We start from the raw sequence: 14,794 nt of genomic DNA on the forward strand, positions 1-14,794 counted from the left end.
GGAAATAAGTAAAAGACCCTAGTAAGATCAAGAGAATTCTGTTTGCACCCTTCCTTCAGTTGAAAAGAAACCTAACCAATGCTTCAATTTAGATAATTTGAAAGTCTGCAAAAGAACATTCCCAAACCTTACATAGGATGGCGAACACAATGAAAGACAGCTTAATTCAGTCACCTTTGTTCACTTTTATTAGTTCTGGAAGCAAATACCTAAATGTCCTCATCACCCAGTAGACTGGCAGTGAACGAAATCCTGCTATTGGTTATGCATGCTATTCGAGTGTTTATTTTTTTTTTTCTGTACGATAGTCGAGTGTCTATTATTTCTGTTCCCTGTGAGAGTGTTTATTTCTTATTTTCTGTACGATAGCTTTGTGTTTATTGTTTTTGTACGCTAGCTGAGAGTCTACAGTTTCTGTACGCTAGCTAAGTGTCTATTGTTTCTATGCGCTAGCTGAGTGTTTATAGTTTCTACTGTCTTAACTGTGCGTCCATTGTTTATATGCGTTAGTTGAGCTTTTATTGTTTCTAGACTCAAGTAGAGCCTCTATTGTTTCTACACGCTAGCTTTGAAAAGTGACGAAAGCATTGAAGAGCAATGGGAAATGTATATTGTTTCCAAAAACTTGCTAAGGAAAGAGATCGGGAAGTTTATCCACATTGAGGATGAAGATTACCTTTACTGTTTAACAAACCCAGAGTAAATTGTAACCAATAATCTGAACAATCGGGAGGTCACTTAAACTCACGAGAATATTATACTGGAGGAGATAGGACTCCATTGTAATCTTCAGTCCTAGTGGTAATGGCTCCCTCCTAGGATTTATAGGTCCTGGCCTGCTCCAATAACTTGACCACACCTCAGGAATGGACAGTGGATGACAGAATACAGCAGCTTTATTGGTGAGTGTTAAAACTATCCTCCTAGGTTAGATCAGTAATAGGAAAAGGTAAGAGTTGTGAAACTAAGAATATTTGAACGTAGGGTCATTAGCTAATCAGTTTTTTTTTTTTTCATTATTATTGCATTGTTATTGAATATTTTTGTATATATGGATTGTTCTTGTTTGCCGTGTTTTCTAAATTGTTGGGTAATATTGATAGCAATATTGATGAGATGGTCTTTAGCTGATTTATTTTTTGGTATTATTATTGCATTATTTATGTATATTATTGCATATATATATTGTTGTTTTGCTTGTTTCCAGTGTTTTCTAAATTGTTGTGTGGTATTGATAGCAATATTGATGAGATGGTCTTTAGCTGATTTGTTTTTTGGTATTATTATTGCATTATTTATGTATATTATTGCATATATATATATATTGTTGTTTTGCTTGTTTCTAGTGTTTTCTAAATTGTTGGGTGGTATTGATAGCAATATTGATGAGATGGTCTTTAGCTAATATGTGTTTTGGTATTAATTTTTGCACATATAGATTGTTGCTGGGCTTGTTTCGAATGCTTTCTAAATTGTTGGATAATGTTGATAACAATTATGATGACAGGGTTATTATGTGTTTTGTTTTCTGTTATTATCATTACATTATTTGGGACTATTTTTATTTATATAGATTTGTTATTGTGTTTTTTATTGTTTTCTAAGTTGTTAGATAATGTTGTTAGCAATAATGATGACAGGGTCTTTAGCTAATCAGTTTTCTATTATTATTGAATTATTTGTGACGATTTTGTATGTTATATATATATATATATATATATATATATATATATATATATATATATATATATATATATATATATATATATATATATATATATATATATATATATATATATATATATATATATATATATATTTATATGTATATATATAATAAATATAATATATATATATATATATATATATATATATATATATATATATATATATATATATATATATTTATATGTATATATATAATAAATATAATGTATATATATATATATATATATATATATATATATATATATTCATATATATATATATATATATATATATATATATATATATATATATATATATATATATATATATATATATATATGTATATATATATATACAGTATGCAGAAGAACCACAGGGAAAATGAAAATACGAAATATACGATTAAGTCCTGACTAGTTTCGTGATAATTCTTCAGAGGAGAAGTATCGCGAAAATAGTCAGGACTTAATCGTATATTTCGTATTCTAATTTTCCCTGTGGTTCTTCTGCATCTGAGCATTACGTTTTCCTGTGATTTTTACGCATATATATATATATATATATATATATATATATATATATATATATATATATATATATATATATATATATATATATATGTGTGTGTGTGTGTGTGTGTGTGTGTGTGTGTGTGTATGTATGGTTATTATGCTTGATTGTAGTGTTTTATGAATTTTTGAGTAATATTGAGAACAGTAATGATGACAAGGTAATTATCTAATTTGTTTTTTGTTATCATTATTTTATTATGTGGCTACTTTTGTATATAAATTGTTATTGCCGTTCTGTCTTGTGTTTTCTAAATTGCTTGGTAATATTGATAACAGCGATAACAATATTAATAAATCTAACCAAATTCTTACATGAATTCAGTGTTTTCATATACACGTCCCATTCTAGGATATATTTCACGTAAATTTTAAAAATTGGTTTATCATCATTAATTCATCAATCATAAAAAGTCAATATCATTGGATGTAATATTTATGATAAGAATAACTCAATTCTTGCGTTTATTCGTGTCTTTTTTGTACGTTATGTTTTAACATACATTTTAAGCAAATCTCGAAGCTTGTTTTGTTATCAGTATTTATGCAATAATCATAAAAATCGCATAATTAAATTCAAAATTCATAAATAAATAGTAAAGAAGCATTTAGACCAATTATACACTTCATATTACTTATTTTATAACTAAAGAAACTCCATCCATCATAACATATTTTTTATAACATTAAAAAATTTGTTTATGACGTACAAATTCCTTGCTTTTCATAAACAGAACAGTGATGAACTTTTGGATTTTAATTTCTGATATCCCAAATTGAATTTTTTTTTTTTTTTTTAAAGTACGTGTGCCTAGCCAGGCGTTCGACCCGTAGCACCAAGTAGCTTATGAATAAAGGTAAATGAGTGACTTAAACAATTGAGCCATATGGAGAGGTAATATACTGTATATTTTCCTGTTGAGTTAAAAATTTGTACCTAGATTCGAAATCCACCCATATCCGCAAATATATCAACTTCGTATATATGTATGCTCATGAACACAATCCAGTTTTTAGAGTCTACAGTAATCAATAAGATCTATATCTACAGTGTGGACATGGATATCATTGATTACTTCCGTAGAGTGTTGTTGATGACGGCTGGAAAAATCAACCCTAATTTGACCAAAACTTCTTTTTTTTCATCAATTAGTCGAAAAAATTAAAAAATATTAATTACTTGTAGTCCTCATTTGATTTTACAGATTTTTGTTTAATTATCGTCAATAATGATTATTAGTCATTTGTTAACGGTAACTTTTATAAAGTTTTATCTGTCATTTTAAATACATTTTAGGCCATAATTATGCAATATTTTGGAAATTGTAAAATACACATTGTTGCATTTAGGTGCTAATGATAAACGATTCGAGTTTTTTTTTACTTTTCTTCAAAGAACAGACGTAGATTTTATAATCTGGTTATTTTCGATAGGGATATCACTGCTTTAAATATAGAAAGATAAACTTCCATATCTATTTCAAAGATCTTTTTGGGGCGACTAAAACCTCTGGTACTAGTAGCCTTTAACTCAAATAAGTTCATCAAGCAAGAAAGATAGAAAACACAAAAGAATCAATTTATGCTTTTCGTTAGTAGATCCGTGCTCATCTTCCTTCTCGCTAGTAGGTGTTTGTCAAATGCCTTAGATTTACAGTAATCAAACGTAATCTCTTAGTTTCTCCCTTTGACTTTGACTATTCGACTATTATTACAATTCATTCGATTCTCCTTGAGGTTAAAATGTCTATATCCTCATTAATTTTCTTCCTTCGAAGATTCCAAATTTAAATTGGCTTTTTCTGTTGGTGATTTTGTCTTCTGGCGCAATTTCTTGTCGTTGCAAAAGTCATCGACCTCTGAATATCATGTGCTTATGTTGGCTTCGAATTGGTATTCTGATGAAATATAGAGCAGTAGACTTGAATGGCGTATATCTCGTATATTTGAGAGAGAGAGAGAGAGAGAGAGAGAGAGAGAGAGAGAGAGAGAGAGAGAGAGAGAGAGAGAGAGAGAGAGAGAGAGGGGGTAGGTCTTATTTTAGAGTTCCAAATAATTTGAAAAACACTCGCTATAGGTTCTTCATAAGACCTATCGAATAGATTTGTGGCCTTGCTATTGTAAAAAAAAGTTATTTATGAATGAGAGAGAGAGAGAGAGAGAGAGAGAGAGAGAGAGAGAGAGAGAGAGAGAGAGAGAGAGAGAGAGAGAGAGAGAGAGAGAGAGAGAGAGTGTTCTATGCTATTATGAAGAGAAATTAATATTCCGGGAATAAAGAGAGATTGACTATGATAAAAGCGAAGAGGTTTAAATCAATCTTAACAACTCCTTGTTATTGATAAGCGAAGATACTGACTGTGTAAAACTTTAACTTCGGAAGTTTAAGAACGGAATAAACAAGATTAATATGTCTTAAATTTTCATGGTAGGGAATGGGGTGTACTGATTAATGATATACAATCGAACTAGGACAAAAGTATTACCAGGTGTTGGTGTACCAGAAACCTTTGATATTAGTGTTGGATTACACTAGGAATGGGGTGTACTGATTCATGATGTGCAGAAGGACAAGGACAAAAGTATTACCAGGTGTTGGTGTACCAGAAACCTTTGATATCAGTGTTGGATTACACTAGGAAGGGGGTGTACTGATTCATGATGTGCAGAGGGACAAGGACAAAAGCATTACCAGGTGTTGGTGTACTAGAAACCTTTGATATTAGTGTTGGATTACACTAGGAATGGGGTGTACTGATTCATGATGTGCAGAGGGACAAGGACAAAAGTATTACCAGGTGTTGGTGTACCAGAAACCTTTGAAATTAGTGTTGGATTACACTAGGAATGGGATGTACTGATTCATGATGTGCAGAGGGACAAGGGCAAAAGTAACACCAGGTGTTGGTGTACTAGAAACCTTTGATATCAGTGTTGGATTACACTAGGAATGGGGTGTACTGATTCATGATGTGCAGAGGGATAAGGACAAAAGTATTACCAGGTGTTGGTGTACCAGAAACCTTTGATATCAGTGTTGGATCACACTAGGAACGGGGTGTACTGATTCATGATGTGCAGAAGGACAAGGACAAAAGTATTACCAGGTGTTGGTGTACTAGAAACCTTTGATATCAGTGTTGGATTACACTAGGAATGGGGTGTACTGATTCATGATGTGCAGAAGGACAAGGACAAAAGTATTACCAGGTGTTGGTGTACCAGAAACCTTTGATATCAGTGTTGGATTACACTAGGAAGGGGGTGTACTGATTCATGATGTGCAGAGGGACAAGGACAAAAGCATTACCAGGTGTTGGTGTACCAGAAACCTTTGATATTAGTGTTGGATTACACTAGGAATGGGGTGTACTGATTCATGATGTGCAGAGGGACAAGGACAAAAGTATTACCAGGTGTTGGTGTACCAGAAACCTTTGAAATTAGTGTTGGATTACACTAGGAATGGGATGTACTGATTCATGATGTGCAGAGGGACAAGGGCAAAAGTAACACCAGGTGTTGGTGTACTAGAAACCTTTGATATCAGTGTTGGATTACACTAGGAATGGGGTGTACTGATTCATGATGTGCAGAGGGACAAGGACAAAAGTATTACCAGGTGTTGGTGTACCAGAAACCTTTGATATCAGTGTTGGATTACACTAGGAACGGGGTGTACTGATTCATGATGTGCAGAAGGACAAGGACAAAAGTATTACCAGGTGTTGGTGTACTAGAAACCTTTGATATCAGTGTTGGATTACACTAGGAATGGGGTGTACTGATTCATGATGTGCAGAAGGACAAGGACAAAAGTATTACCAGGTGTTGGTGTACTAGAAACCTTTGATATCAGTGTTGGATTACACTAGGAATGGGGTGTACTGATTCATGATGTGCAGAAGGACAAGGACAAAAGTATTACCAGGTGTTGGTGTACCAGAAACCTTTGATATCAGTGTTGGATTACACTAGGAATGGGGTGTACTGATTCATGATGTGCAGAAGGACAAGGACAAAAGTATTACCAGGTGTTGGTGTACTAGAAACCTTTGATATCAGTGTTGGATTACACTAGGAATGGGGTGTACTGATTCATGATGTGCAGAGGGACAAGGACAAAAGTATTACCAGGTGTTGGTGTACCAGAAACCTTTGAAATTAGTGTTGGATTACACTAGGAAGGGGGTGTACTGATTCATGATGCGCAGAAGGACAAGGACAAAGCCAGGTGTTGGTGTACCAGAAACCTTTGATATCAGTGTTGGATTACACTAGGGGTCAGCATTTACCTCGTTTTTTATTTTCTGTGGTCATGGATGTATTAAGAGAAGTAACCAGTTCTTATCACCAACTTTTTAAAACAAAATTATATTAATTTTCAAACAAAATACTCACAGTTCATTATTGTGTAACGAAATCCGTTCTATGTTAGGAATAATAAACTTTATCTCATTTTCTAGTGTTTATGATAAAAGTTTAATTAAAACATAGATTTTTAATACACTGCCTCATCAACCGGAAATAAGTTATAATATCATATATGAATTCATGAAAAATATCAAATTCTTTTAATAGGTTGTGTTTTGAAGTCAAATAATAAGTAACCTTTTTCATGTCAGTTGACTACAAATTTACTTTGGATATTAAGGATATTAAAAATTAAACGAGAGCATAATATATTTATCTTCCTTAGAAACAATACATTGGAAAGTTACTTGACCAACATATAATTCAGATAAGGTTTTACAATACTTCAAAATATCTCCTACTGAAATATATTACTCCTGTTGATGTCAGTTTAATATAAATTGCACCGAACATAATAACTAACTAGAGGGCCACTCACTACATACAGCGCAGACTTCCGCCCTGGCAGCATATTTCTCGAACTTTTACTCTACCTTGACCTTGATCTTTGACCTTAAGATGTATTAATTGGCGTGGATTTTCATACACTCAAATATTAACCAAATTTGAAGTCTCTGTGACAACGATGTCCAGACTTATGCATGATTACGTGAATTGAACATTTTGCTTGACCGTGACCTTGACATTGACCTTCCAAAATTTAATCCTCCTCAGCTTTTTGCATAACAGTTAATCCTTGCAAGTTTAATTTTTCTATGATTAAAATTGTGATCAGGAAGCTGTTCACAAACAAACCCACACACAAACAGGTGGTAAAACATAACCTTCTAACTTCGTTGGCGGAGGTTATTAGTATGAATGATATGGATAGTTTACAGGATAGTATGGCCTATCATAGGACATGTATGGCGCATAGGATGTTTCTTGATTCTGAGCGTACTGAAAATACTGACAAGGTGCCTTTTCCTGACACCGCCTCTGAACAGTTCTGGGATCACACTGCAAACGCAGAAGGCTAATAACCTCAGATGCTGATTTCTCCGGCATCGTGTTTATGGTCTCCACTATCTTCTGGTCTTCCTCAGGAGTTGTTGTACGTGGTCGACCACATCGAGGTTTGGTCTCCACGTTTCCTTCCTTCTGCCAGCGGCGAATCCAACGGTAGACAGTAGTGACGCTTGTGCCGGTCTCTTGGGCAATGGCTCTGGCGGACATTCCTCCGACCCACATGCATACCATCTTAGTACGTCCACAGAGCACTGCCAGCTTATTTGGTGGGTATTTTTCCGCCATTGCTGTGTTCTGTAAAGAAGAATTCATCTATAGACAAAAAGTACTGATTATTGTTCTTGTACCCATGAATTATTGTAAAATAAAACACCCTATTAGTAATCAATTTTCAGAAAATGTTGATTACTGGTCTCACTTGTGTAGAAAGTACTGTTCACCGATTTTACTTGGTCACACGAATAATTGTAAAACAAAAAATCTTATACGTAATTCGCAAGATTTTACTTGTGCACATGAATAATTGCCACAAAAGAAGAAAACCTTATAAGTATTCCATAAGCAAAAAGTACCGATGAATCATCTTATTTGTGCACATAAATAACTGTAAAACACGCACCAAAAAAAAAAAAAAAAAAAAATTATAAGTAATCCACAAGCAGAAAGTATTGACTACTGATCTTACTTGCGCACATGGATGATCCTTACTGTTTATACTGTTCAAATTATACGAACGAATGATCTTAGCCCACATACAACCCACAGTCAAAGAACAACTGTTGAAAAGACGTTGCTGGCTTTAGGCTAGGTCGACCCTGCTGCCATCAGGTATTAAACCTGATGCAATACATTGAGGACGAGTTTGAGAAGAAGCAAACTATGGGTACAATCTTTGTCTACCTTACAGCGGCATATGACACTCCTAAAGGTGGCCCAAACTATACGAAATACCAGCGTTGTCCACGTCATTGAATCATTGGTTACCAATCGACGATTCAATGTAGAATTGGACGCCAGAAAAGCAGGAGGAGGATACAGAACAACGGCCTTCCACAAGGGTCAATGCTGGTGGCGACGCTATTTAGCATATATCTAAATGACCAGCTACCGTAACAGAACTTCCGCAGGTACATATATGCAGGTGAAATGTGCATTTCCACACAATCGGATTCCTTCACCACCATCGAAGAAAGACTGTCAAATGCCCTGACTACCCTCTCCACTTAAAACAAAAGTGACACCTCAATGCCAATCCAAGCAAAACACAGGTGTGTGCCTTCCACCTGAACAATCACCAGGCTGACAGGAAGTTAAAGATCAAATTGGGTGACAAAGAACTGGAAAATTACCCCTATCCAGTCTATTTAAGTGTCATCCTTGAAAGAATGCTCTCCTTTCAAGAGCACATATATAAAAGCAAACTTAAAGTAGCCACTAATAACAGCCTCCGTAGCAAAGTCGCCAACACCAGCTGAGAAAGAGACCCTCTAAGACAAACAGCCCTGGCCCTTTGATATTCCATTGTAGAGTACTGTGTACCAGTATGGGCAAGATAATGCCAAGCGCATAAGGTAAACTCAAAGCTAAATAAGTTCTGTCTGATTATGACGTGCACTCTAAAATCAACACCTCTACCATCTTTATACAAGGTAGCCGGTATCCCACCACCTCATATCAGACAAGGAAGCCTAGCAAAAACTGAATAAATAAACAAATTAATGACCCCAGTTATCCACTTCACAATTTTGAGGAAACAAGGCAAAAACTGAAATCCCGCAAAAGCTTCACAACAGTGGATGGACTAGAACCAATCCAGGAAGTTGCTCTGCTCATAATCTTGAGAAGTGACGGGAAAGTGACTGACGGCCATCCAGTGAGGAGCTGCCCATCCCAAACAAAGGCCTGTCCAGTGGAGCAACCCTCACAAGGAAGGACTTGGTAGCCCTAAACAGAACAAGGGTAAAAGTGGTTAAACTGAAGATGACCATCATAAATGGGGACTAGCCTAGAACCCCGAATGCCCATGCGGGGCAGTGCTGCCAGATGTGTCAGTCTAAAAATCCCCAAAACTCATGATAAAAAAAAAATCTTCAAAATAACCTCAAAAATCCGCATTTCCACAAATATATTTTCTTCTGATCATGTAGGCTTTGCTAATATAGAGATTATGCACTATACTTCATATATGTGCAAGTAAACTAATTGCAACAATATAAAGGTTTACTCATCTTTGTTTCTTCTTCATAGAAATTTGTACAGAATATCCCCATCAGACAACAAAAATCCCCAAATCTAGGGTTATATCCCCATATCTGGCAACACTGATGAGGGACAGCAGTACAAGTAAATGGAACATATCCTACGAGGGTTCCCACTGGTCCCTCATTGATCACATCAAGACCTCAGATAGGCAAACGACAACGCCTTCCTATGGATTCAGCATTGTCATGATAAGATATGATGATGAGTCCCCGGGGATACTTTGACTGTGGTGGTGAGGTCGTTTTGTCTAAGAGACTTATTGGGAATGTTTTGATTAGATGGTGTTGGTTTATACAGTGAATTGAGTAATAGGTACCTTATTGCTTTCTAACAATATGGACAGCAAAGGCTTGCTAAAACCCAGAATGTTAACGCTTAGGAATTGGTTGCTTTATTTTTCTTTCAAACTGTTATGATTATTATCAAAACCTCGGAAGAAGTCTGTATAATTACCATTCAACAATTACATAATTACCATTTCAATTTCATTTAAGGTTTATTTGTTAATTTTTCTAACTTTCTAGTCACCGTATCTCATTACATGGGTTTATTGAATATTACATTTACAAAGTTCATCAGTGTAAGATATGCATCGTTCCTACTTTTACTCATTTATCGGTTGTGGTGGCTGGTTGGTAATGTCCTTGTCTGATGATTGCCAGACTGGGGTTCGAGTCCCGCTCAAACCTCACAATCCTTGTGAGCTAAAGATTTGGGGTTAGGGGGAGCCTACAGGTCTATCTGCTGACTCATCAGCAGTCATTGGCTGGCCCCCCTTGGTCCTGGGTTGGGTGGAGGTGGGCGTTGGCACTGGTATATGTATGTAAATATGGTCAGTCACTAAGGCATTGTCCTGTTTGATAAGGCAATGTCACTGTCCCTGGCCTCTGCCATTCATGAGCGGCCTTTAAACCTTTAAAAGGATGTTTTAAGTATAAGTCACTTCTGTTCATTTTCAATTTATAGATGTAATGATTCTTAAATCTTAGAAACAATTGGAGGAAGGGATTTGTATGGTCAGTTCTGCAATTCTTTATTAATCCTTCAGTAATTTGGAATATTCCATAAAGATAACATTTAATGTGACAATATAAAACGACCAGAATGAGAGGCAGAATGTTCCTAAGCTATGGAATTATCCTAATCCAACCATTACTAATATCGAGTGAAAATCATGTTATGGGTTAATTTACTTTACTTTAAGGGGTGCTTTCTTGGTCCTATCACGTAGGGGGAATCCTAGGCATTACAGGACCTACAAGATCAGTTTATTGCATGTACTCTTAGGTATTTCGTTTATCACACGGTGTTTTGTATGTTTATTGTCAAATCCACATTACTGAAGCCCTTAGAAAACAAGAAAGTCTTCAGTTTCTTTTTGAAGGCCTCAATTTATTTTGAATGTTTATTGTCAAATCTACATTACTGAAGCCCTTAGAAAACAAGAAAGTCTTTAGTTTCTTCTTGAAGGCCTCAATTTATTTTGAATGTTTATTGTCAAATCTACATTACTGAAGCTCTTAGAAAACAAGAAAGTCTTCAGTTTCTTCTTGAAGGCCTCAATTTATTTTGAATGTTTATTGTCAAATCCACATTACTGAAGCCCTTAGAAAACAAGAAAGTCTTCAGTTTCTTCTTGAAGGCCTCAATTTATTTTGAATGTTTATTGTCAAATCCACATTACTGAAGCTCTTAGAAAACAAGAAAGTCTTCAGTTTCTTTTTGAAGGCCTCAATTTATTTTGAATGTTTATTGTCAAATCCACATTACTGAAGCCCTTAGAAAACAAGAAAGTCTTCAGTTTCTTCTTGAAGGCCTCAATTTATTTTGAATGTTTATTGACAAATCCACATTACTGAAGCTCTTAGAAAACAAGAAAGTCTTCATTTTCTTCTTGAAGGCCTCAATTTATTTTGAATGTTTATTGACAAATGCACACTAATGAAGCCCTTAGAAAACAAGAAAGTCTTTAGTTTCTTCTTTAAGGCCTCAATTTATTTTGAATGTTTATTGTCAAATCCACATTACTGAAGCTCTTAGAAAACAAGAAAGGCTTCAGTTTCTTCTTGAAGGCCTCAATTTATTTTGAATGTTTATTGTCAAATCCACATTACTGTAGCCCTTAGAAAACAAGAAAGTCTTCAGTTTCTTCTTGAAGGCCTCAATTTATTTTTAATATTTATTGTCAAATCCACATTACTGAAGCTCTTAGAAAACAAGAAAATCTTCAGTTTCTTCTTGAAGGCCTCAATTTATTTTGAATGTTTATTGTCAAATCCACATTACTGAAGCCCTTAGAAAACAAGAAAGTCTTCAGTTTCTTCTTGAAGGCCTCAATTTATTTTGAATGTTTATTGTCAAATCCACATTACTGAAGCTCTTAGAAAACAAGAAAGTCTTCAGTTTCTTCCTGAAGGCCTCAATTTATTTTGAATGTTTATTGTCAAATCCACATTACTGAAGCCCTTAGAAAACAAGAAAGTCTTCAGTTTTTTCTTGAAGGCCTCAATTTATTTTGAATGTTTATTGTCAAATCCACATTACTGAAGCTCTTAGAAAACAAGAAAGTCTTCAGTTTCTTCTTGAAGGCCTCAATTTATTTTGAATGTTTATTGTCAAATCCACGTTATTGAAGCCCTTAGAAAACAAGAAAGTCTTCAGTTTCTTCTTGAAGGCCTCAATTTATTTTGAATGTTTATTGTGAAATCCACATTACTGAAGCCCTTAGAAAACAAGAAAGTCTTCAGTTTCTTCTTGAAGGCCTCAATTTATTTTGAATGTATTTTGTCATATCCACATTACTGAAGCTCTTAGAAAACAAGAAAGTCTTCAATTTCTTCTTGAAGGCCTCAGTTTATTTTGAATGTTTATTGTCAAATCTACATTACTGAAGGCTTTAGAAAACAAGAAAGTCTTCAGTTTCTTCTTGAAGGCCTTAATTTATTTTGAATATTTATTGTCAAATCCACATTACTGAAGCTCTTAGAAAACAAGAAAGTCTTCAGTTTCTTCTTGAAGGCCTCAATTTATTTTGAATGTTTATTGTCAAATCCACATTACTGAAGCTCTTAGAAAACAAGAGTCTTCAGTTTCTTCTTGAAGGCCTCAATTTATTTTGAATGTTTATTGTCAAATCCACATTACTGAAGCTCTTAGAAAATAAAAAATTCTTCAGTTTCTTCTTGAAAGCCTCAATTTATTTTGAATGTTTATTGTCAAATCTACATTACTGAAGGCTTTAGAAAACAAGAAAGTCTTCAGTTTCTTCTTGAAGGCCTTAATTTATTTTGAATATTTATTGTCAAATCTACATTACTGAAGCCTTTAAAAAACAAGAAAGTCTCCAGTTTCTTCTTAAAGGCCTCAATTTATTTTGAATGTTTATTGTCAAATCCACATTACTGAAGCCCTTAGAAAACAAGAAAGTCTTCAGTTTCTTCTTAAAAGCCTCAATTTATTCAGCCTCATTTGGCAAATTTTTTCCCCCGTACCCGTCGAGTTTAGTTCTAGTGCAAAGGGCTGAATGCACTCCAGTCTCTACAGTAGCATAACAATTATGAAGGTGCTGAGACATGTAATACCAATTTTCGTCGGAAAATTACTTACTATTTTTTTGAATAATTTATAATAAGGTATATTAGTGCTGCTATTGATATTTCTACCACGGAATTTTACTTTAACGTAGCTTTATTAGTAACTAGCAATGTGTTATATATTCAAGTTAGGCTTCTTGGCAGTCGAAATACTGTACTAATAAAGGAGGACCTAGTTAATTCTGAGGTAAATGCATATCACTAAATGACAAAAGTAAAAAAACGTATTCATCCTAAAGTTCTGAAATCGAGGTATGATAAAAAGGAAATGAAAATTCGTTCGTAAATAAAGATAATGTCTTCTATGTAAAAAAAAAAAAAGGGCGAAAGATTTATGCGTTTTTTTTCGAGTCTTTTGCGTCGGTAGGCGTAGGAGATAATTTTTCGAATCTTTTGCGTCGGTAGGCGTAGGAGATAATTTTTCGAGTCTTTTGCGTCGGTAGGAGTAGGAGATGATTTTTCGAGTCTTTTGCGTCGGTAGGCGTAGGAGATGATTTTTCGAGTCTTTTGCGTCGGTAGGCGTAGGAGATGATTTTTCGAGTCTTTTGCGTCGGTAGGCGTAGGAGATGATTTTTCGAGTCTTTTGCGTCGGTAGGCGTAGGAGATGATTTTTCGAGTCTTTTGCGTCGGTAGGCGTAGGAGATGATTTTTCGAGTCTTTTGCGTCGGTAGGCGTAGGAGGTGATTTTTCGAGTCTTTTGCGTCGGTAGGCGTCGGAGATGATTTTTCGAGTCTTTTGCGTCGGTAGGCATATGCGATAATTTTTCGAGTCTTTTGCGTCGGTAGTTGTAGGAGATGATTTTTCGAGTCTTTTGCGTCGTTAGGCGTAGGAGATGATTAGAGATGATTTTTCGAGTCTTTTGCGTCGGTAGGCGTAGAAGATGATTATGATGATGTAAAAAAAAGTAATAACACAAAAATGAAAAGATTGCTCCATTCTTTATTACTTTGGAATCTCTTAATATAAATAAGAGAGGATTTAAAGCTTCTGTTAAAAAAATATTCACGAGTCCATATGATTTTTATGCAAAAGCATATTTAGATGAATAGTGAAAGTTGCAATTGTGAATACCGTGTATGTTAAGTAAAAATATTCATATAAATATATTATAATGTATATATATTATAAATTGTAAGAATTGTAAATGTCTATTATTATTATTGGTGGCAGGTGCACGATGAGCTCTGGTATGATTCCTGGTGTGAGAGGCAGGAAGGGATCCTGGATCCGGATTGGTCAAGGCGCGCTCCGAGCCAGAAAGAGATTATTATTATTATCATTATT

At 34.7% G+C, this 14,794-nt stretch overlaps 2 protein-coding genes across 2 annotated transcripts in view; one reads left to right on the forward strand and one right to left on the reverse strand.

Annotated features, from left to right (window-relative positions):
• The first annotated feature begins 209 nt into the window (after window positions 1-209).
• LOC137640145 (glutamate receptor ionotropic, kainate 4-like) overlaps window positions 210-14,794 on the forward strand; it is a 425,472-nt gene continuing 410,887 nt past the window's right edge. The window contains exon 1 of the mRNA XM_068372643.1: window positions 210-902. The gene's annotated coding sequence lies outside the window, so the exon portion shown is untranslated. The remainder of the gene's footprint in view (window positions 903-14,794) is intronic.
• On the reverse strand, window positions 7,497-7,940 carry LOC137645490 (uncharacterized). Its single transcript, XM_068378298.1, has one exon. The coding sequence runs from the start codon at window positions 7,938-7,940 to the stop codon at window positions 7,497-7,499; it is 444 nt and encodes a 147-aa protein (XP_068234399.1).

Source organism: Palaemon carinicauda, chromosome 1 (genome assembly GCF_036898095.1).
Source record: "Palaemon carinicauda isolate YSFRI2023 chromosome 1, ASM3689809v2, whole genome shotgun sequence".
NCBI classification, from domain to species: Eukaryota; Metazoa; Arthropoda; class Malacostraca; order Decapoda; family Palaemonidae; genus Palaemon; species Palaemon carinicauda.